The sequence below is a fragment of the Eutrigla gurnardus genome (genome assembly GCF_963514095.1).
Source record: "Eutrigla gurnardus genome assembly, chromosome: 22".
NCBI lineage: Eukaryota > Metazoa > Chordata > Actinopteri > Perciformes > Triglidae > Eutrigla > Eutrigla gurnardus.
Window position 1 is genome coordinate 7090047 of NC_139933.1, and position 22845 is coordinate 7112891.

General features: G+C 43.6%; 1 protein-coding gene across 13 annotated transcripts in view; it reads left to right on the forward strand.

Moving 5' to 3' along the window:
• Positions 1 to 838: 838 nt before the first annotated feature.
• Positions 839 to 22845, forward strand: part of LOC311008355 (calcium-activated potassium channel subunit alpha-1a) — a gene marked incomplete at its 3' end in the record, with an annotated part of 70247 nt that continues 48240 nt past the window's right edge. For 3 of the 13 annotated variants that reach the window (XM_084001968.1, XM_084001972.1, XM_084001980.1), the window contains exons 1-2: positions 841 to 1622; positions 10146 to 10286. In XM_084001968.1, the coding sequence (XP_083858094.1) occupies positions 1392 to 1622; positions 10146 to 10286 (372 nt within the window). In that variant the 5' untranslated portion in view covers positions 841 to 1391. Of the gene's footprint in view, positions 1623 to 10145; positions 10287 to 22845 lie in introns of all 13 variants that reach the window. The other 10 variants (XM_084001971.1, XM_084001973.1, XM_084001975.1 and 7 more) reach the window with 6 other exon arrangements.

Genomic DNA, 22845 nt, shown 5'->3' on the forward strand with positions numbered 1-22845 from the left:
ATAGTTTGTGTTTACTCCTGATCTGCAGATTTTGATAGAATAATTTCCTTATTTTTTCTTCTTCTTTTGCATTGTAATTCACAAAGCAGGATCACATGCATCGACAGAAAACGCCACAAGTTGGACCAAAATTAAATGCACCTTTTGCCCACTAGGTGGCGAGAACCACCACTGTAGGTGAGAGGTAAGCTGTCCCTTTCATCACTTTTCACACTATCATGGCTGCCCACGAGAGAAAAAAATACTCTTAATGTATTGAGTTGTTAAATACCTTTTGATATATATATTTATATACTATTTGATATATAGTAGTTTCTCATTTGTTTTCCAAAAGAAGGAACAGATTTACTCTAAAGCTGATGTTGGAGATGCTGTCAGTGAGGTTCAAACTTTGAGATGGATTTGATTTTATACTACATGCGTGATAAAAACGCGATACTCTGCTAAATATTCAAAAAAATACATGTCTGCATGTATTTTTTTTTCTAAATCTATTTCCCACTGTAATGAAAATCCTGTAATTTAGAGTACATAGAAGGTAGTTTACTCCTGGATGTCAGCCGTAGTGAAAATAATAGCTTCAGTGTAAGATGCTTCCAACTACAAAGTTAAAATCATCAAAAATGGATGAAGCGGTCACTATAAATAACCAGACATCCAGATAAGCATCGACGTCTGCCATTGATGGCTCCTCCCCCCCGCTACCTGTAAATCTGCGATGCCATCTCCCCGACAAACGGATGTGACAGGCGGCCGCCGGAGGCCGACAATTACTTAATCCGCCGCTCGATACAAGAGGGCTTTTTTTTTCTTCTCCAAACCATATTTCCTTAAAGGATATCGATAAACCTGCGAGCTTTCAACGTGACGAGCGCGTTCAACAAGCGCGCGGCGCGGGGCTCGAGCGCGGCGGAGTCTGCTGAACGCTGCTCAACAAGCTGGAGGAGTGAGTGAAGACCGCACGTCTCCTCAACGCCATAGAGATACTTTTATACAGCTTCATCCATCGGGAGTTTTTTGGTAGTTTGCAAGGGAATTAGATTTTTTTGTTTTGTTTTATGTTTTTTTACGCACTGGTCAAACGGATGACGCGCAATTCCAAGCACGAACGCGCATCGTGAGGCGCGCGACGCGTCTTTATTTCAAGGGAAGTTGTTGGATTTTTTCTTTTTTTTTACTGCTGTGCGTGTGATCGCCGTCGACTCCAACTTTTTACGTCGTCGCCCCGATGAGACGCCAGAGGAGGGGAATGTGGTCGACTTCACATGGCTGAGCCGCGGGGGCATCAGGGGGCGCTGGCCGGAGCTCCCCGACGCGCCTGATTCCCATTAGAGTTGATTGCTTTTTTGGGAGGAGGTGGAGGGCGGCTGGCAGGTGACCAGAGGGAGACGATGTCGAAGAGGGAGAAATTCAACCCGGATCCGTCCATCCACATAGCCAAGATGAATGTCATCATCCCGTTTTCCCCGGACGTGCCCTGTGACAGCAACGGCCAGCGCATGTGGTGGGCTTTCCTCGCCTCCTCCATGGTCACTTTCTTTGGGGGTCTCTTCATAATCCTCCTGTGGAGAACTCTCAAATACCTGTGGACCGTGTGCTGCCACTGTAACGGCAAAAAGAAGGTACGCCCGGTCACTCCAGCCACCACACCCCAATTAAACGACTTATTTATTGCAGCAGCGTGTCCAGTTTGATTTATGAGATGGGCTCCTAATTAAATCTGTTTAAAAAAAAAGCCCAATGGACAGAGAGGCTACGTAACTGAATAATTACCCTCTGCTACCCTGTACACGCACACACGCACACGCATAGATCATTATAAAACCGTTTCTCTCTACTGTTTTTTCCTTCTAAGTGCAGCTGACACTTGTTGGCTGACCACCCTTTTTTCCTTTTTTTTTGCTCCTTTCAAGTTGATTTGAAAATGCTTCCAACACAAGCGGGTTATAAATAAGAATGATGATAAAGTGCTTCTCCTCCTTGTGTAACTATTGTCTGAATATATTACAGGTCTCGTGGTTGAATGTGACAGCAGCCTCTTTGCACCAAAAGCATCAGAGCAATTTAAAGTTATACAGTCTCTTGTGTTAGAAATCTATCCTTTTGCCTTTACTAAGATATGCTTTTCAGAATGGGGCTTGGTATTGTGTTTTGCCCAGATTATGAGAGATTGCCTGAAAATGATGAAACCAAATTGGTTCTAATGGCAACTTTCGAGACACTATGCTCTTGTTATCTGGATAATCCACAGACCTCCTGTGAACATTTTGCAGTGGAACTACTTTCCGTTGAATGATTAGTCTCTTGGAAAGTAATCTGAGAAATGGAGACCGTTTTAAAAAAAAAGACAAAACAAAGAGAGATGAATCTGTTATATGTAAATTCCCACCATCCACGCTTGAAGATTTAAGGCATAGACGAAGCAGAAATGACGAGAAAGCACAATGTCATTGCATTCCAAATAAATGGTTGTCATCCATAGCATACTTTCCCACGATTAATGTTCCCATAAATATAATCTGGGCTCATTATTATTGGCTGCTTGAAACCCTCCAGTGAACCGCACCGCACCGTTTGTTTGACACGTTTCCAAAAAGTCAGGAATAGTTCTGCCCGTTCGGGACAACAGAGAGAGCGTCAGCTGTCACACATTGTTGGACGCCCTACACACATTCTCCTACCAGCGGTGTGCATCTGTAGTGTCTCTGTGGAGGCTCATGCCGCAGTGTAATCTCCCCCCCCCCCCCCCCCCCCCCAGAAATCATTTCCATAACACCGAAGACAGACTGCCACTAGATTTTCTGTTTCACAACTGTTACGTCACCATCTGCCCCGAGGCCGGCCGCAACCCTGCGTTAGGTGAAAATCTAATATCTGGCAGTTCCCTCTGGTCCTATCCTTCCTCTAATGCTGAAGGACTAAGATGGACTAGCTGATGCAGGTTCATATGTTTACCTGTGTAAAATGTATGTGCGTTCCTGGAGGAGGAGAAATGCCAAAGGCTGCATGCACGGTGCTGCTGACCTTTTTATTAAGGGACGTGCATGTATCGTTTCCAGGTTTTGGTTGATGCTGTTCGCCGGTGATGCTGCAGTTAACGACTCCTCTCACCAGTGATTAATCTTCTGATTATATTTAGTATTTAGCTCATCAATTAGTCTTTGAAATGTCTGAAAATACAAAGCCCAAACTGATATTGTCAGATTGCCTTCAAAACCCAAAGATATACAAGTTAAAAAAAGAAATTAAAGGATTGATTGATTTGTCGAAGAGTTTTGGCTCCAGTTAAAATATTTTGAAAGAATCCATCCGCCAGCATCCAGGTTTTATTTATAAATCTTCAGGATGAGCTTGTTGCTTTCTGAGTGGAACACTGTTCATGTGCAGATAAAAGAGAGCAGTCGGTGTTTTTTTGTGTGTTGTTGTTGCTCAGATCGTGCCAAAAGAAGCCGGTGAGCTCCACCAACCTGTTGTGCTCCTCTGTGGGAGTGAGCCAGAGACGGGTCATCTCCTCGCTCCCAATATTCCCCTCTCTGCCTTTTTGCTCTCAGCTGCCTTAATTTCATAACTCCTGTCTTCTTATCACTCTTTTTTTTCCTCATCCAACTATCAACCTTCTTCCAAAGTGTCAGAAATGCAGTGTCAGGCACATACGGTATGTGCCATATGAATCAGTGTTTTTGTTGCTAAGCAACTAGCAAGCAAAGGATTTTGTTGTAAGAGTAAATCTCTCTCTCTCTCTTATGCAGTTGTCTTCAGCTGTGAGATGTGGCAGGTTGTGTTGGAGGAACACCCTCCCTCCCCTCCCAGTCTGTGCATGTCATTAGCAGCCCAAACATGGAGCTTTCAGTGCACATTGTTCCTAGATGTAGAGTTGATAATCAGTTTCCTCCTTTTCTAATTTTCCAGTTTGTTTTTCCTCCCCTCCGTGGGGCGTTCGCTGCCCCTTGTTCTCTTCTGTTCTGTTCTGACAGCTCCTCACGTCTCCGTGACTGAGCCTCCATCGCCGCGGCTCTGCCTTCCCAGTCAGATGGTAATCGATGAAACTCAGCCTTTTGCGAGGTTTCTGATGAATGACGGCTATTATCTGTCTGGGAATGAGAAAGGAACTGTACTCACGGATGGTGGGATGACGGGCCGCGGTAGCTTCTCAGTCCTCCTCGAGGCTCACAGTGAGCAAGGAATGTGTTTTTACTGCTGCAGGTTTGAGACGCATCCAACAGTGGACAAAGATACGGGATCGGCTGATGTGTTTGAGGCCCCAGCCGACCACTTTGATCCAGACGAAACAACTGGATGGATTGTCATGAAACATAAAACATTCACGCTCCCCTCAGGTTGAATTGTAGCTTTTTTTTGCAATTTTCTGACTTTTCCTTCGAGCACCATCGTGAGGTTGACGTTTCTGGTTTCGAGTGAAACTATTGGAGGGATTGCAGCGAAATTCGTGACAGAAATTCAACATTTGCTGGCTTTTAAATTCACATTTTAAATTGTCCAATAGTTTAGTTTATGACTAAATACCTGCAAAACGAATGACATTCCCATCAGCCTCAGCTGTTGCCTTGTGTTTCGGTGAACAAGAGCATCTGGCTTAAAGCACCACTATGCCTACTGTTAGTACAGAGAGTAAAGTACCCTGATATTTGTTGTCATACGTTGTACATTTCTATCAGTAATACTCTTATTCTGTCATTGTTTTCACCTCCTCTCCATCTCCGGTTTCATAATGTTTGATTCCCATCTACAAAGGCAGGCTGTGCAGCACGCAGCCAGGATGCCATGTGCATCTCCTGGCAGTGACTCAGTGTCCTTTAGATGTGTCAGGTGCGCGGGGTGGGCGGGGGGTCGGGGTCTGGTGGTGGTGGTGGGGGTGATCGGAGGTTTTTTCGGATGGAGAGTCTCTCTCATGCTGCTTAAAAGCGCCGTCAGCAATATTGTAATTATGAGGCGAGTGCTCGCGATCAAACAGTGGTAATTAGGAGTCAGAAAGTTGGAATAGCTGAGTGGCACTTTGCTGTCATGTTTCTCTCTCTCTCACACACACACACACACACACACACACACACACACACACACACACACACACACACACAGACACACACACACACACACACACACACACACTGGAAACAAGTCACGCAGAGTGAATATTAATGCTGCTAAACATCAATTTACATCAGCTATAATAGATTATTTCTCGCTTTTTTTTACCATCTAATAATCTAATCTAAAAAAAAATAAAAAAATACACGAGCCTGATTGCATCAGTTTCATTTAATCTGTAGCCAGGAGTGCTTTACCACGTATTTCCAATGGGAACTAAGTACTTGAAGGCAGCATGATTTATTTAACCTTCAATCCTTCAGCAGAAGTCTCTGCAATTTAACTCTTCAGTCTATTTTTGGTTAGTTTTTTTGTTATAGAAAGCTCACATATGTTCCTTGACTTTTAATTGGCCGCGTCATTAGTTGGGCAACCATTAGCTACTCGCGTTGCATAACGTGAGCAGCGTGGAGAAGTGGAGCTGCTGACCGGAGGCGTAGTTTCTCTGCTGTTTCTCTGATATTTCATATTCATGTTTAGATATTAACATTCATTCTGCGATTCATTGGTTGGAAGCACACGGTCAGCGTCTTTTGCAATACACATCGGATCGGTTATGAGATTCAGATATTTCAGGGAGTTTTTTTTTCCCCCCTCTGACAATGATGTATTATTAATGCGATTTTATATTAATATATTTTTAAATAATGTATTAACTTTTAGCAGAAATTGTGTCACAAGGCACACGTTCCATTCTAATTGAATGTGCTGTGGCGTTTGAGGAATGATCATGGTGGATCCTGAGAATAGGCCAGCAATGTTGATCAATGACCTCTGGTGTCAGGAGGACTAGATTCAGGCTGGAGAGTGGAACCTATATTTGGAGACTCGGGCTATTGATCAATGTGACAAAGAGGAAACGTACTGCCTCACTGGGTGTAATGACTACATCTACTTTTCTGGTGTCTGCAGCTGCATTAAAAATGCATCCCGTCTATTTCCATTTTATTAAAATGAAGTCCATCGGGATTGTTTAACCCTCTCGATGTGTAAAACTACAGCTTTTATCACATCCGCAATCCACGTGTGACCTTAAGATGACCCCGACCCTCTTTAAAGAGTAATTGCGAGCATGCCATGAATCACAAGTCATTAATCTTTGAACTCTGCCTCAACTGGCATTTCTAAATATCATGGCCAATGTGTTTTCAGTGTAGATTTTTAGATTTGGTCATTAAAGGACTGGGGGATGACGACGGGTTGCCAATTATGTCTACTTAATGGCTTCCTTCAGGCCGTTAACGCAGCCTGTGTCAGTTTATTCATTAAAACAGGGAAGTGCACAGTTGGATAAATACATCAGGTCCATAGAGTTTGTTAGTACAAACAAGACTTTTGAAATGTTATTGCAAAGTGTTTTGGGGGGAAAAAAGTCTGTGCAAAAATCATGCTCTTTTCACTGTAAATCAACGTCGTTTTTTGACCAATATTATAGAAGGAAGGTTCACATCCCCATTGGTCAGAAATTGTTACATGCCATTATATTTCCCAAAGAATTAATAGTTACTATGACTGAAGCTAGCTGGCATCTTTGACAAGACTGACAGACTTCTGTATTCTCCATTTTGAGGAAGTTCTTCATTATTATTTATTATTGTACTCTAAGTACTATAAGTTTTAGGGACTTTCAAAAATTTTAGTGATTTAAAAAAGAAGAATATTCATAATCAAAGCAGGAGAGGCTGATCAAACTTTTAGTCCTTATTATGGGCCAGGCTCCCAAAAAACACTGAATCCTACAATTTTATACAATCTATGTCCACCACCAGTAAACTGAACTGTATAAAATCAGTGGAATATCCCTTTAAATATAGACAATAATGTGCCAATGAAGTACTCAAGACATCCTAGACGAACTCTGAGATCGACCAGCCTCCAGACAAATCTACTTCCTCATACTTCCTGACATAACTCTGGGGGAGAAACACAAAATGTGTCCCCTATATTCATTTCTAATTTCACTAAGTGGTTTATTTAGCCAATTTCAATGCCATGCTCATAAATTAAAGACTCAATCTGTTATTGATTTGACCTGCTATATTTCATGGAAGCTGCGGAGGAATCAATATAGTATTCGGCAGGACAAATATCAACAAGTACTGCAACCTAAATAAATAATAAATCCATAGTACTAGTTCACCTACTTAATTATTAAAGACCATAATATTCCTATAATATCCCAGTGGCGAGACACAAACACAGATTTTGTGATTTTAACAATGAGCTCGACACTTTTATGTAATGTTTTATAAAATAATATTCCCAAAGCATAATATGAGTATTGCATTTTCTAGTTTTCTTTAAAAATGAGTCCTGTTGTAACTCCTCTGTGAGAGCGGTAATAGCATGGTGTCCGTATATTGAAGGGACTGTCAAGGGCTTATATTGCTTTAGCTGAAGTGCTTGTTGGATGCCAATAGCTTCATGCTCCTTAACAGTTTAACACTCAGTCAATAGGCTGCTGACTGACAAGGCACACAACATGTTCTTTCCCCTTTTTAGTGTCTGACCCCACAGTCTGATCCACTCACCCTGATCTCCTTAAGGGGATTCAAAAGTGAGATTTAACTTAAATTCCCCCAGAGGCTCCGTTTCATGACCTGTCTAATGAGATTTTTTTTTTTTCTCCCCAAAAAGAGATGATGTAGCCTTGGAAAGTCTCAGTTTGGTTCACAGAGTAAAATAACTGCAAAAGGTGCCTTTTATTCCGGCAGACGATGCTCCACTCAAATTAAAGCTACACCGAGAGCAATTCACAAATAAATGATGGAAACGCTGATGGGGGGGGGGGGGAGCTCATATCTGCTGCGTCGCATTTCAAAATTGCGGTTTCACAGGATTATTCTGTTCCTGTATCTCGTTGGCTGCATTAGCGACTAAGTGAGCTGGACATGTTATTATAGTGTTATCAGGTTAGTGGTGCAGGGCTCTGGACAGGCTGTAGGAAGTGTAACATGGTCTGCTGGTGGTCCTGCTCATCTCTGACTAATGGCCCCGAACATGATTAAATTTCTCAGTGCAGCCAGCTATTTCGGAATAATAATGGAGATGGTTGGGGGGGGGGTGGCATATGGATGGGCATCACTGTGTTTTTTTTTAAGTATATTAAACTGTAAAATACCATTTTTGGTCATTTGGTCATATTGTTTCCTATATTTCCAACTAATTTCTAACATACATTGAGGTCATCATGATTGTTCATATCTTAGATGAATATATCGCTATGATAGTTAGTGTAATTTAGTTGTACAGTGTGGTCACCACACTAATTCTCTATTATAATGACAATGAGCACTGTAGTTAATTTTAAGTTGATCACTTATAAACTCCCCTGCTGCTGCCATTAATACTCTAGTGCACCAAATCTGCAGCTAAGGATAGCAAATACACCTCGTACTCCTGCTTGAGTAACACTTGCAAAGAACTACAATGCCCAGCTGTTTTAGGAAATTGGTTACCCCCTTTTTTTTTTAAAGTGAAGCCATATAAAGTATATTTGTGGGCCGTTGGTACAGATCGACATCATCAGCGGGGACCAATTTGTTTTGCACTGTATGGCTTCAGTAAGACTTTGATTGACAGGTGGTTCAGCCAGTCACCAGTATTTGTTGAAAGTGCCTTTTTCCAAGCAGTTTCCAATGACAAATTCTCTAGTGCATCAGGTTAGGAACCACTGGGCCAAAAATTCATAATATTACCAGTTATTTTTCTTTCCTTGAACCTGAACCAGACTGCTTCCCTTATGTCAGTGGCGCTGCACTCCCTCCAGCTTTTCAGCGATTTATGGTGAAGTGGACACAGCACATGTTGCGTGGTTGCATGCCGGGAGTTCTTCGAAGCCGGCTGCCCTATCCCAGGTTACGGAGCCCCTTCTGCATCTGGAGAATGTGGCATGTGAGATCCTGGCCATTAACACCACGACACAAACGTGCTGCTGCGACACGGCACAGTGGAAACCATGTCAACTTTTAACTCCGTGCATCAACTAATCCCACCGGGCCGGTGGACCCGCACGGGAGCGTGGCGCGTGACGCCGTTTATGGGATGTCACGGGGTAAAGAGTCTTGAGTCATGTTAGCCTCGAGGCTGTGGGGTGTTTCATCCGGGAGCAAGGCTAACCTCTGCATCCTGTCTCGATTTCCTGCTCTGTGAATCACGCCAGTCCCATCACACAGACAGACAGGTGGAGAGACAGGCAAACAGGCAGCCCACTCAGTGGAGCAGAAACACCGGGAGCTCAGCGGCTGCCATGGATACACTCCTGGAGTCTCTTTACGGCGCTCACTCACTCTGTATGTTGACGGTAGCATGTGTGCTCGCGTGTGCGTGGGTTTATTTTGGAAACCTTCAGCCCGGTCACTATAATAAGAACGGCGCATTAATGTTTTTTTGAGGAGGGGTTTTTGAACAGTTGCGTTTCTGCAGAGCTGTCAATCAAACCAAAAAGAGAACGTAGGTGGTACTTCCTGTTCACAATGTTTGGATTTCAGTAGGTGGTTCTGCTCCTTCATGTCAACTGATCTGATCAATATTTTCTTATTCCATGGAATGAAGTGACGATTTCACCCACAGAAGATTATCACCCAGTGCTCGGGTCCTATCCGCTTCCTGTCAGAGTTTTGGTGTCTTTCAGCTCCTTGTTTTGGTTTCATTCATCTTTTTCCCCCAGAAAATATCAACTTAATGATGCATTTGGAGATTGAATCAGTATTTTTGTAAATGAAAATCATGATCATCCATCAGAATCTGTCTTTGAGTAAATTATTTTTTAAAGGTCCTTTTGGGTGCCATCACTGTGTGAAAATTGTGCTATTTAAACCAAATGCAGGACGATCTTGAAACACTCCTTAATATTTTTATATCAACAAATGACTAACGTTAACTGACAGTGAACTCACAGAGAGTTATCACCCAACTCAATAGCTCCTTTTAGCTAGCAGTCTTAGTTCACAGTCCGAAACTTCACTGTTCTGGTTCATGTTTCCAGCAGCTTTCATTGATTTCTCATCGTCACCTTCTGCACCCTCTTTTCCTTACAGGAGGTCCATCGGCTCGCCATAGGCGATGGCATAAAGCGCAACAAGGACGACCCGGCGGCCAGCGAGGTGGGCTGGATGACCTCGGTCAAAGACTGGGCTGGAGTCATGATATCAGCACAGACGCTGACAGGAAGAGTCCTGGTGAGTTTCTGCTCATTCTTCTACTCTTTGAATGGCATCTTTAGCCTACGTGTAGCAGGCCGTCGGTTAAGATGTCGGTGTGATGAAGCGTGACAGCCCCCCCCCCCCAACGTCCTTATGACAGCTAGTTGAACTCCCTCACAGTATATTAGTCTGTGAAATGGCCTTGTGAAAAATATTGGTTATTATAGGAAAGGCCAGAAACCTTGCCGAGGAGGAGCCGGATGTTCCTTGAATTTATTTCTGCTCGATAGACACATAAATATACCAGTTTGAAGTGAATATCTTGTCGGCTTATCTCTCAGACAGGGAGGCAGACACATTAAAACAAAGCCAGGGGACGGAAAGCAAAGAGATTTAAGGAGTGTTTTAAGGTCATACTCCCCATAACGCCCTCAGACAGCAGAGGGAAGCGGATCCAGCAGGACAGCAGGAGGGACACGTACAGTTTACCAATTGCATTTGGTCAGCTGAAGTGGTTGCCATGGCGCCTGGTGTGTCTGTTGACAGTGTCATGTAGGGAACACATGCCTGTTGGACCACATGTTATGAGATCCTTATCGGAGCCTTACTTTGCTGTAACCTGTTGCACCCGCATGGCTGGTCGAGGACAGTTTCAGTACGATGGAGATTCTGCTGTATTCTTATAATAATAAAAAAACATTTTATCTTAAAATAGTGTTTGATGATTCGGATCTAAGTGCTTGGCGAAGCGAGAGAAGGACGGAGGAGATGAAATGAAATGGCATGAGCCGGATCTCCATGCCAAGACTTGCCGCAGTGCTTCGGGGGGCTGATCCCACTTTCCCCCACTAAATGTGGCGCAGCATCTCCAGTTGGCTCGGGACGTGGAGGTTGTTAATCATGGATGCCGGGTGGGCAGCCACACTCAAACATAATGGTTTCATGTGGAATATTAACGAACCACTTAGTTCACGTTTGGGGGGAGTTGGGTGGGGTTGGGGGAGGGGGGCTACTGATGTTGTTGTGGAAGGATGAAAAGCATCAAATCCAGCTCGAGACGTTGGAAGCAAAATTAATCATTTTGAAAAGAGATGTCAAGTGTTTGACTCATAAACTGCATCGTGTGTGTATGACAGTGTTCCTGCTTTCTGTGTACGTTGTCATTTAAACCCCAGTGGAACATTTGTTGTTGTTTTGAGATGATGCGATGTCGCCGGGAGCTTCTGCAAGGAGGTGATTAATACCAGGAACCGCATGAAACTTTTTTTTTTTTTTTTTTGCTGTCGGTTTAGGCTAAAAACAGCACATATTCTTCATCTTCCTCCAAAATGCCACATGAAATGATGACTCAGGCTGAACTCGGGTCGTCCCCGCGGCATCGTCGATTAGATTGTCGTCCTGAGCACAAACGCTGCCGACGGTTAATGGTGACAGCAACATATTGCTAACAGAGGCGTGACATCAGCTCGACCGTGTGTGTGTGTGTGTGTGTGTGTGTGTGTCTGTGTGTGTGTGTGTGTGTGTGTTTGTGTGTGTGGCTCAAGTGCCCTGTCTCAATGAGAGCTTGACAGACAACTGTTTAGCAAGCGCTCGTCTGTAACCATGGCAACTACAGCTTACCTAAATACGGCAGATGTGTGTTTTCTATGTCAGGCTGTTTAGGGGGCACATTAAAGCCTATTTCCAGGCCATCTGAGAGGGAATTTTACTGGGGGAATAAGAGCATGGGTTGGCTTAAATGAAAGGCAGAGTGTTTGTGTGTGTGTGTGTGTGTGCGTGTGTTTGTGTGTGTGTGTGCGTGCGTGCATGTCTTATTTTATCTGTCCGTGTCTGTTTGTTGAGCTGCTATTCTCACATCTTCACCCACGTTGTTGTTCTCTTTTTAAAAACGTAGCGTTTGGAAGCAGCCCGTTTGCTCTTGAAATATTCTAAAACAGCTTTTTACTCCAGGATGTCACCGAGTACCTGTTTTCGTAATTGCAGCCTCCATTAGTTGTAACGAGGCTGAATGGGGTTTTTTCCTCTTTTTTTCCACTTAACCTCGCTCTACCCAGGGAGTAGAAAACTCCAGAAATCTAAGTTCTTCTCCACGATTCACTCGGCGCACGTGAATGGAAGCGAAATGTGTGTCGTCTAATTAATCTTCCCATTTAAACCTGCGTTACATTGTTAAGAGTAGATGTGGGGAGGAGAGAATAAATCTTAAGCCTCCCAAGACTATTGAGACATGGATTATGCACAAAAAAAGGAGGAAAGAAAGCTCCGCTCCAGGATGCCTGCAGTATTTTGCAATTGTGATGTTGGATATGGATCAGTCAAGCTGACTCTGGGTGATGTCTCTGCAGACTCAATTACTTTTCCCACTTCAGAATAGTAGTTACACAGGGGAGGAAAGAAAAGGGGAATTAGTTTAGTTTGAGGATGTTTTTATAAATGGTGCATATAATCACTAGTTGACAGAAAGGACCAAACTCATAATTCATACGTTTCTGTTGAATGTTCAATTAAAAAGCTGATTAATGTTTAAAGTATACGACACAGGCCTCAGGTTTATGTTTTTATCATATTAGGTGACATTAACTTCTATCTGGCGTTTGATATTTGAGGTTTTAACCTCAACGTTTGCATCCCGGCGTGTTTCAACCAGTCCTCGAGCTGTTTACCTCTGACTGGGGACGCTGAGTGATGAACAGGTGCAGGCCGCCCTGTGGAAGCGCCCAGAGGCCTGATGTTCATTTGCCCGGCTGGCTTCGCATCCCAGCAGATTGTAAAAGATCAAACGCTGCCTTCAGGGCTATTTGATTAGCAGGGAGGACACAGTCCGATGACCTTTAAGTCTGTAAAGGTTTATCTGCGGGAGATCGGCGCTCCGCTCCTCGTGCACTCGCACAAAACAACGGAGAAGCCCTCGTGTTTATTTCACATCAGGCTGTATTTCAGCACGAGGTTTCCCCCCAGAACGGGGACACGCAAGGCTCCCATCTGTCACTTTCTGCATTATTGCATTTCCCTCCCCCCGCAGTCAATTTAGCATCATCACAAGATCGCCCTCCCGTATTCAGGAAGAATGTCATCACGTCGCCGTTTGTCCAAACAAAACTCGCTCGGAGGGCCGAGCAGGTGGCTGCCGGTTGTACCTGTGCCAACAAACCCAGCGGGTCTCCCGTAATGTCACGCAAACCTATTTCCCCCGTTCAGTCGCCGCCTCCCCCTCGAGAACGCAATCGGCGAGAAATGATAAGATGGGGCGGCGTGTGATGGGGGGCGAGTCCGAGGTGAGGGCATTCTGGGAGAAAATGTGATTTCTCTTAAATGACGGGGTCCTGCCGAGTGACATTTAGCCCACGTGTGCTCGGTCCTAGCGATCCACCGGGGGTGGGGGCTTGGATGTGGCAACGCTATTATTCTGGCCAGAGAAAGGTTTTCTATTAATGGAAGCACAGATCTGCCCTCTGGCGCTGTTCAGTTTGCACTCTTCCCCCCCCCCCACCCCCCCCCCCCCCCCCCAACCCCAATCACAGTCACAGTGGGCGACGTTGAAGTCAGACTGAGTTGTCTCCGATTGTTTAGTATTGTTGGTTAACTCTTTATTCAGAGGATCCTGATAGTCTCAGGAAGGGGACGCTACACAGAAATCCTATCATTTGGCATGTGAGTGGTCCTCTACATAAGTCCTCTTCCAAAGGCTCCACTAAGGCTTGCATTGGGTGTGGTAAACATGAAGTCAGCTGTCGGCGACACCTGAACCTCAGTTTCCATGGAAAGCTATGCTACATTAGCACCAGTAGCACCTCCTGTTTGCATTGTCACCATGTGAAATGAAAGTGGAAACACGATGATTATGTTCTGCTAAAGAGTGCTTTTTAAAATAATATTCTCGGCAGATTTATGGGTGTTGCCGTCTCCTAAAGGACATCAGAGACATTGCTATCACTTACAGCGCGAGGTCGGCTGAATAAGTAATTATTTGTACGACATTTGTGCATTGGTTTGACTGAGTTATGACTCAGTTATGTGTCCTTTATCCCCATTTGTATAATTTGTTGCTTCAAGACATAAACATGCAGGAGAAAAAAAAAAGAAGCCACTTCTTGGAGAACGATCAGAGAAGCAGTGGGATGCGGCGAGGTGGAGGCAGATTCAACAGCGTTCAAAAGGTGACTGCGGCGTCATGTAGGTCATCGCGACCAGACGCCAAACAAAGAGTGCTGCGGGTCGTCTCGGATTACCGGGGTCACCGCCTGGAGGAAGTCCTATCGGATGAGCAGGTGAAGGAGTCATCTTCCGTCTTGACCGCTCTCTAGATTTGATGTCGCCTGGGAGCGGAATCGGGGGGGAGGTGGGGGGATCTGAACAAAATTATAGGTGGGCCAGAAGGGCACTTTCATCAGGCGGACTAACTCTCCTCCTCCTCTGAGGGGCTCGACGAGCAATTGTGCCACTACATGGAAAAGCTTTTTGACTGATGAGAGTCGGGGGGAGGGGCGGTAAACATTCTCCTCTTCTCTGAACGTCCAGTGATGGAGCCGCTTGTCCTTTACCTGATTGTGAGTTCAGCTTCAGGCTGCTTTATTATCACACGTTCCCCACAGTGTTAACCTCAACACGAAAGCAGCATTTTCCTCCGCGTGTCCTCTTGTTGACATTCCCAGCTGATTGTTGGCTCTGAGATTAGGACGTCACCGTGGTCGTATGTAAGCGATATTCCAGCGACACGCTCGTGGCCTTGCGACGGAGACAGGAGGCCGTTTGCCACCTGTGGACTCCGGTGCCAGCGGGGATCGCGTGTTACTTTCACCGCGTCCAGCGCCGCAGAGCGAACAACGTGGGGAGCGTCACTCGGCTCTCCGCCCGCCTCCAAGTCTGCCGCTATTTCGGGGTGACAGCAGCTGCCAGGCCTGTTTTTGTCAGGGCCCTGCAGAAGGAAACAATGCCATGTGAGGCTTAAGTTATTTTGTTGCTTTTGTTGTCCCTGGTCCAAATATAGAACATCGTATTAAGTCATTTCTGTGTATAATTGAGTGATAAACCTCTCGAACCAAATGCAAGAAGGAATAAGGCAGACTGGTTTCACTACCATCAAGAAAATCATGACAAGATGAATTAATTATACTGTCAGAAAATTGATTAAGTTACATAAAAATATATTTTGCTGGTAATTTAAAGGACTTATTGTGCTAATTGTTAGAATAATACACTAAATCAAGAGTACAGCCTCATAAGGCTGCTATAGGGTAGATTTTCGTTCTTGTTTTTACTTTTTCAGATGGACTCTGGTGCTCATTTGCATTTTCTTCCAATTTATTAGGGACGGGAACATTTTCTGAGCTGTAAATGTCCAAAGGGAGAGCTTGTTAACTGTGCTGCTGGTCAGTGTGTTCATGCAACAGGTAACATACCTTTTCCCTGCTGATAATTGGTTCAAACCAATCTGCTCAACTTGTTTTTGTTAATTATCTCAAAGCTGAATTCATACAGGTTTGTTAATTCTAATAAATATGTAAGGGGAGTAAGGGGGGGGGATGTGCCTTTTCTAATTTGGACCTTCTCTTGGCAGCCACGTTTTAGCACGATCTCATTTGGCACAAACAATGGTGAGTATAATTAGTTTTGTCGAGCAGCATCTTATTCAGAGAGGAAAACTGTGGAGAGGAGATTTGCGATAACATCCTTCCCTTTCCAAAAAATCCAATTCATGAGCAGTGTTATGATAAGAAATCCTCAGCTGTCACAAATGTGTCTCCCCCAGATTTCACAACCAATCAGACACTACGCAATGACCCAGCCCCCGCCGCTGTATAAGAGCCCCTCATCACAATCTTCCCTTTTCATCTCACAGGAAAGGCAGACATAAAGGAGGTAACTCCGTTCCTGCAGCTGGCGCTTTACATCAAACAGCCTTTCCTTCAGCGAGTACAGTTTAATTAATTAACGCGGCCACTTAGAGAAAACTCGCATGCGGAGGTTAATGGATGCTGCGAGCTGGTCACATGACGAGTCCTAACTTTGAAAGTTCACTTTGAGTTCAGGCCTGGTTCTGTGCTGAATTACAGCCACGTTGTCAGCCTGAATCCAATCTCACACTTTAATTTCTCCACCTGCCGCTGAGCTCACACATGCAGCTGCTGACAATTCCAGTGTGTCCAGCTTCCCAGATGCAGCACATTATTTACATTTTCACACATGATGGGAATTTCCATTCCCATTGTTGTGCGCGGGGCCGAGTTTTCTCTCTCAGTGGGAACCCCTCCTCTCTGAAGAGCTGCCAGAGAGGTGAGTCATCATCGCTCGTTCAATCAAACTCCTTTCCGCACATCGATATGCATCGCAGAGGGGTTTTCTTTTTTTTTTTGAGAGAAAAACATCTATTTTCCAGTCAGTTCTACTTATTTTTCTACTTCTTCCTCTTGTTTTCAAGACGTTGAGGGAAGTGAGGTGCAACCTCATATTTCAGCTGAGACAGACAGCTCGAGGCTGATGGGAGACACATCCATCCCCTCCCACCCTAAGCTCTTTACGCCTCACTGTGAGACTGGTTGGGCTGCTTCCAGGGTGGCTTAAATCATGGCTTAGCCACTAAGGGATTTGGGGGGTTCGACACCGCATGTTTTTGATTGTGGGTATTTTAGTGGCTGAATAATGGTGCAAAGTGTACGTTTAAGTCTCGCAGCAGAACACGCTGTTTCGGGGTTTAATGAGGGTAGATTTTTGGATCAATCCTGTCGCATGAAAGATATATATATATATATATATTAAAAAAAACCCAAATAGACTTTCAAGTCGAGCATGAAAGAGAGGGAAGTTCCCGCAGGCTTGACCCATAAATTGTCTCCCCGCCGGCGGCATTGTTGTCACAGCTCAGAGAGGATGTCGTCAGCGCTCATAGATCAGATCGCTCACTATATACGGTGACCGGTGTCAAGCAAACAGAGGGTCGGGTTTCAGGCTGCGGGTAGTTACAGTGCAACCTATACAACGGGAAACACAAACAGAGTATGAAGCTGCCAACGCTTTAAAGGAGGATCCCATTCCAAGTGCTTTAACCTCCATTATTATTTGAATGTCTGTGCAATCTGTCTAATGGTGAGAAGCCAAACATGAAGCTCCTGTCTTACAGCTTCTTTGGTCCTGTTTAGTGGTGGAACATATAGGAAATGTGTCATATTTGTCACCGCAGACTGACCTTAACTCCCAACAGTAAAGAAAATATCACTTTCCATTCAGCACAAGACAGAGAAACAGAATGCTGTTATTCTTCACACAGTTTTCTAAAGTTGCCTTTAATGGCTCACAGCAACTCCGGTCCAGTGTGATATCATTAAAGCAGCCAGTATTTTTATTTATTTATTTTGATTTAAAATCGTTGAGCCCCTGAGTATAATTTGCGACATTCTTTCTTCCTTAAAAAACCCAAACAAAAGCACTGTTTTGAAGACCAAACCAATTGGAAAACTCTAAATGTTTGAATATGAATATTTCAATATTTTTTTGCGTAACTGACTGAAGGTTCAAGGTATCTTTATTATCCCCGGAGGGCAATTTGGTTTGCAGGCAGCGGAGGTGAACACAGCCCATCAATAAATAAATCCAACAGAAATAAATACAAACATAACAGAAGTCAAACGTACAGACCTTTTTGCCCCGGTTCATGCTGCCGGGTTAGATATTTTCTCAGTGGGAGGAAGAAAAAGAAAATGTTTGAACAAGAGCCTGCAAAGATACTTGGTGCACATGCCCTTATTTGTACAATAATGAGGTCAGTGACATGGATTATTCATCCCAACACATGAGGCAGCTCGTCACAATGTTGTATAAACAGTTTAAAGGTGCGATGAGTGTCTCTGAAACCGTACAATTAACCCCCCATTGTACCGACAACACGAGCCTCCTCGGCAGAGCGCTGTGACTCACCGCTTTCACGGCCTTACTTCACTTTCCTTACTTTCCCCCCATTGCTGCTGCCGTGTAAAATGTGTTTTTTTTTAGGAAACACAAACCTCCGTCTGTCCAGGCTTTTTTTCCTCACTTCTGGATTACCAACAGAGACCAGCAAGAGCCTGTTAGTCCAGTTCACTGAGCAGCACTCATTAGAGATCAGTAGACGTGGGGTTAAGGAGTGAATCAGAACGTGTGAGTGGCTGTCGAAGCCCTGCAGGCTCTTCCATTCTCAAGAGTTTACTCTTAATAGCCCACAACGTTTTCCTCAAGGGTCTCCTTCCCTGAAGATGGCTGATATTATTTTTCCACACAAAAGAAAAAAAGTTCATTCAGAGACGATATTATTTACATTAAGTCATAAATCAACGTGCCACATTCTGTAATTTGCACGGCAGCTGTTGCGGAAAGTTCACCGGGTTATTTTTAACCCACTGTTTTCAGCACCACGGTGTTCACTGTAACAGTATTAATAATTATAAAGTCATCAACATGTATTCTCTCTGACAGCGTGTCACGGAATATGATAAGGCTAGTAACGTGTTTATATAATAATATAAATGTCATTATCTTGGATTATTAAAGTGGCTTAAATTAACTTAACATGCAGCTGAAGGGTAGATAATTTATACATCCTTTAAGTTTAGGATAGCGTTCATGGAGAAGACTAAAATAAAGTGTTTAGAAAGAGAAAAAAGCAGCCCAGATGTTGCCTCTCATAATGTATACGCTTTAGACATTTACTTTCCGTCCCTGCTTCGTCCCTCGTGGATGTCGGTGTCTCCTGCTGACGTCTGCGAAGGCGTCTGTTAGCTTCCGTGTTCCCCGTCCCTCCGGTGTTCAGTGCAACAGCGCTGCGACGCTTTGCAGAAGCTCCGGGCAGCTTCTGTGCCTCCGTGCTGGAATGAAAAGTTCTAATGAGCTTTCATCTCGTGCCACCCATGATTAGAAAAAAAAAACACAGTGTTCAAGCTGTGTCTTTCTTTGATCCAGTTCATCCCAGCAACCATCTCTTTATAATTAGACAATTAGAGACCTGAATTAACCCTCGCCAGAAAAGCATCCTTTTATCAGGGTTTGATGTCTCTTAGTCAGTTTTTGGCTGCATTGACAAACTCCATTCTATGTTTTTGTCTTTGTCTTTTGAGGATCTTCGGCCCATGTTTGATATCTAATTCCAGCATGACAACCTTTTTGGATTTCATTTTTCCAGATCCATGAATAGATGAAATCGCAGGATGGTTGCCGTGTGGATGCAAGTCAGGAGCTTCTATTAGGAAAGGTCTCTTAAATGTCAGGCGAGGCATTTGTTTCCAATTTTTGGATCCCTGCAGAGGAGGATGCATTCAGGTCTGGGAGCGATGATGTTGTTACTGAATGGCAGGTCTATCCCTTTTGGAATTGGCGTAACGTTGGTAGTGATCCCCCGATGATGAGGAAACAGCTGCATGCGGCTCCACAGGAAGCCTGCTAGACAAAGCAATAATCTGCTTTTATTGACAAGATGAGAGAGAAATCCTTTAAATCCACCGGTTTTAGTCTTCTGTGTGGAAGTCGCACGCACAAAAGGAAACCCATTGACGAGGTTTAGGATCCTATACTGTCTGCACGATATACTCATCCTGGGGAATATTGTGAATAAAGCAGCCCGATCCTGGATATTACATTAAATCTGTCCATGAGGGTTTTAATTCAGCAGCAAGAGGAGCTGTTCAGTTAAGTTAAGTTTTTAAAATGACTCTTCTATTTATGCTGCATGTTCAGTGTGTCCCCATGTGCAATATAACCACAATTCAGCAGCTGCAGCAGTCGCAGTGACACACTCGGCTGATGGAGACGAATCCGGTACTTTAAAACCATTAGTGCCTGATTGAGGCAATTTGCATGAAATATAACACTCATCGGAGTCTTTTCTCAGTGAAACAGACACACTTTTATGTGTAAATATCTTTAGATTTGGTGCGACTCACACTTTGCCATAACATCGTTATTATATAATATAATTGATTTATGTACAATGTGAGCAAACATCCATAAATCCACTTAGAAGTCGTAGAGTAAAGTCGTCCTCGTCTCAGAGTTTTGCCATATCAAAGTACTCCAAAGTACTTGTGTGTACATCCATGGGTGCGTTGCAAACGGGAGCTGTTAATAACTCATTTGACATGTTTAATGGCACCAATTTGCCAAAAATGGAAACGACTACAGTCAAAAACAAGCTCCATGGGAACATTCGGGTTTCCATCCCTCACAGCCCTCAGATTATGCAAACAGAGCGAGATTATCAACAAAAATATTTACTGAAGCCAGGCATCACAAATGTGTCTGTTTATCAGATGCCAAAACACTGCACAGAGGTTTATAATACCCCGAGGGAGGTTTCAACAAGTCCGGGAAGTTGTCACACTGGTGGTGGTTTTCCTATTTTTATTTTGCATAGCAACGGTTGGCAGGTAAAGGAAAACAGCCGTCGCACCACTTTAACATACCAGAAATATGTTCTTGTATGGCAAAAAAAAAAAAGCATGCTTCTAGCGAGCTTGACCTCTGACCTCAGCGTCCCCGATGGGCGTGGTCAGAGGTGAAACCGATCCCACCTGGAGTACACCTCGTTGAACATGAGCGCAGAAAGGTGAGAAGAAGCTTTTTCAGGAGGTGTAAGGTTACTCGTTAATTAACGTTAACTCGTTCTCCGCATCCACTGGGGTTTGTTCCTCGAAGGAACGTCAACCAACAGCACAGCATCCAGTGCCATTTGTTCATCTCTATTATTCATTTTTTCTCTTGGCAGTATACGTGCTCTTTGCTTAACATCTTCTATGATTTAAGTTTTTCAAACACTGCCAAAGTAATACTTGAAAGTTAAGAAAATAAAAGATGAAATTAACGTCTCGTCTTTTTCGGCTCACTCTGAATTCACCGAGGTTTTATGTGGTAGCTTTCCTCCAAACAGTCCAGTGGTTCACCACGGTCACTCCAGCCCTGCTGCCCGCCCTAATGTCCTGGATAAACCAGTCCAGAGGACGAGGACGTGTCTCCGGCAGCCTCCTGCAGACCGGCACGTTGAACTCGTCCTTCAGCGTCGCCTCGGCCGTGAATCACTAGGTTGATAAAACGACTCGGCCGTGATCAGAGCGACACATGATGAGCTACTTTCATACCGCGCAAACGTCTGGAGATTATATAATATTAATCATCCTTCTGCTGCTGTCGTCGGGCACTGCGGCTCATTATGCAATCTGATTGTTATCTTATCAGTTGATGAGTAATGTGACACTTTCTGCCAAGATGACATTACGTTGTTTTTTTTCCCTTATTTAGATCTGATGCATTTATTTATCTCGATACAGTACCGTGTAGGAAGCTTCCTCCTCTGAGTGACAACCAGGCTTCATTGTCCACTTATTCTTTTCCCAAGATGTAAATATAATCCATGTAAGGGATATTAGCTTGGATCAAAGTTGCATGTCAATCATAAAAACGTAATAATTAAAAAAAAACGATGGTGATGGTTTATCTATCTATCTATCTATCTATCTATCTATCTATCTATCTATCTATCTATCTATCTATCTATCTATCTATCTATCTATCTATCTATCTATCTATCTATCTATGATGACATTACATGATAAGTTGATCTACAGGTAAATAACTATTTGAAAGCAATACAGAAAGCCTGAGAGCCTCATATTCCATTATATGTAGAAGTTTTTCTTTACATAAATAAAGACAGTTCCGCCATAAATGTGGTGCATAAGAAAAGTCACCAGAAAGCAGGAAATGAGGTGTTTGATGCTCAAACACTCTCCAAACGACCGGTTATGTAACGCATGGCGTTCTGGCGGTAGACAAACCTGCAGATCCCACGAGGACGTCGCTTGTCGTGTGTTTCTTTTACCAAAATAAACACGGAGTGCAACCGGTGACCTCGTGGCTATTCTCATCCATAGTGTGAGGATTGCTACAGCGTTGATACAAAAGGCCTGTTCAATTGTTTCCACCTAATCAGCAATGACTAATAATTGGGATTGACAACAGCTGACCCTGATTTAGCAACATAATCAACATTTTCACATATAGAAATATGAATTATTTCCCCATTAATGTTGAATGTTGAAGTGATCACATTGTATTATTTAATTTCTAATGATGAGACTTATGATTTGTCGTTATGACAAAAGTCGTCATGGAAACGTCTAAACTGAACGCAGCTGTCTCTTAAAAGCCCAATATGTCTTTTTTTTAATCATCAATTTCCATCTAAAGTTTTTGTTCGCAGATAATACTTCGGACGTGTTTTGAGGCCGTTCAATATCGCCACAAGGTTGATGCATTAAAAGGACCATTAGATGATTGTTTAGCGAAGACTAATCATTCCGATTGACTGAAATCTAGCAATACAATCAGGATTATTATGCTAGACCAACTCTCTGCGTGAACTCCAAGTGCTGAAATAGAGTTGAGAAGATCAAAGTATCAAAAGGTCAAAATGGCGTCGGGCTGAAGTTGCCAAATTAATACATTTTACACAGTGTTTCATGATGGGAAACCTGCTTTCTGAATACAAAACAAATAAAAAAATCATAAATAAAAAAAGTCTACTGATAAAAAAAAATCCGACAAAGAAAAATGGATGTCCACTTGAGTTACAATTCAT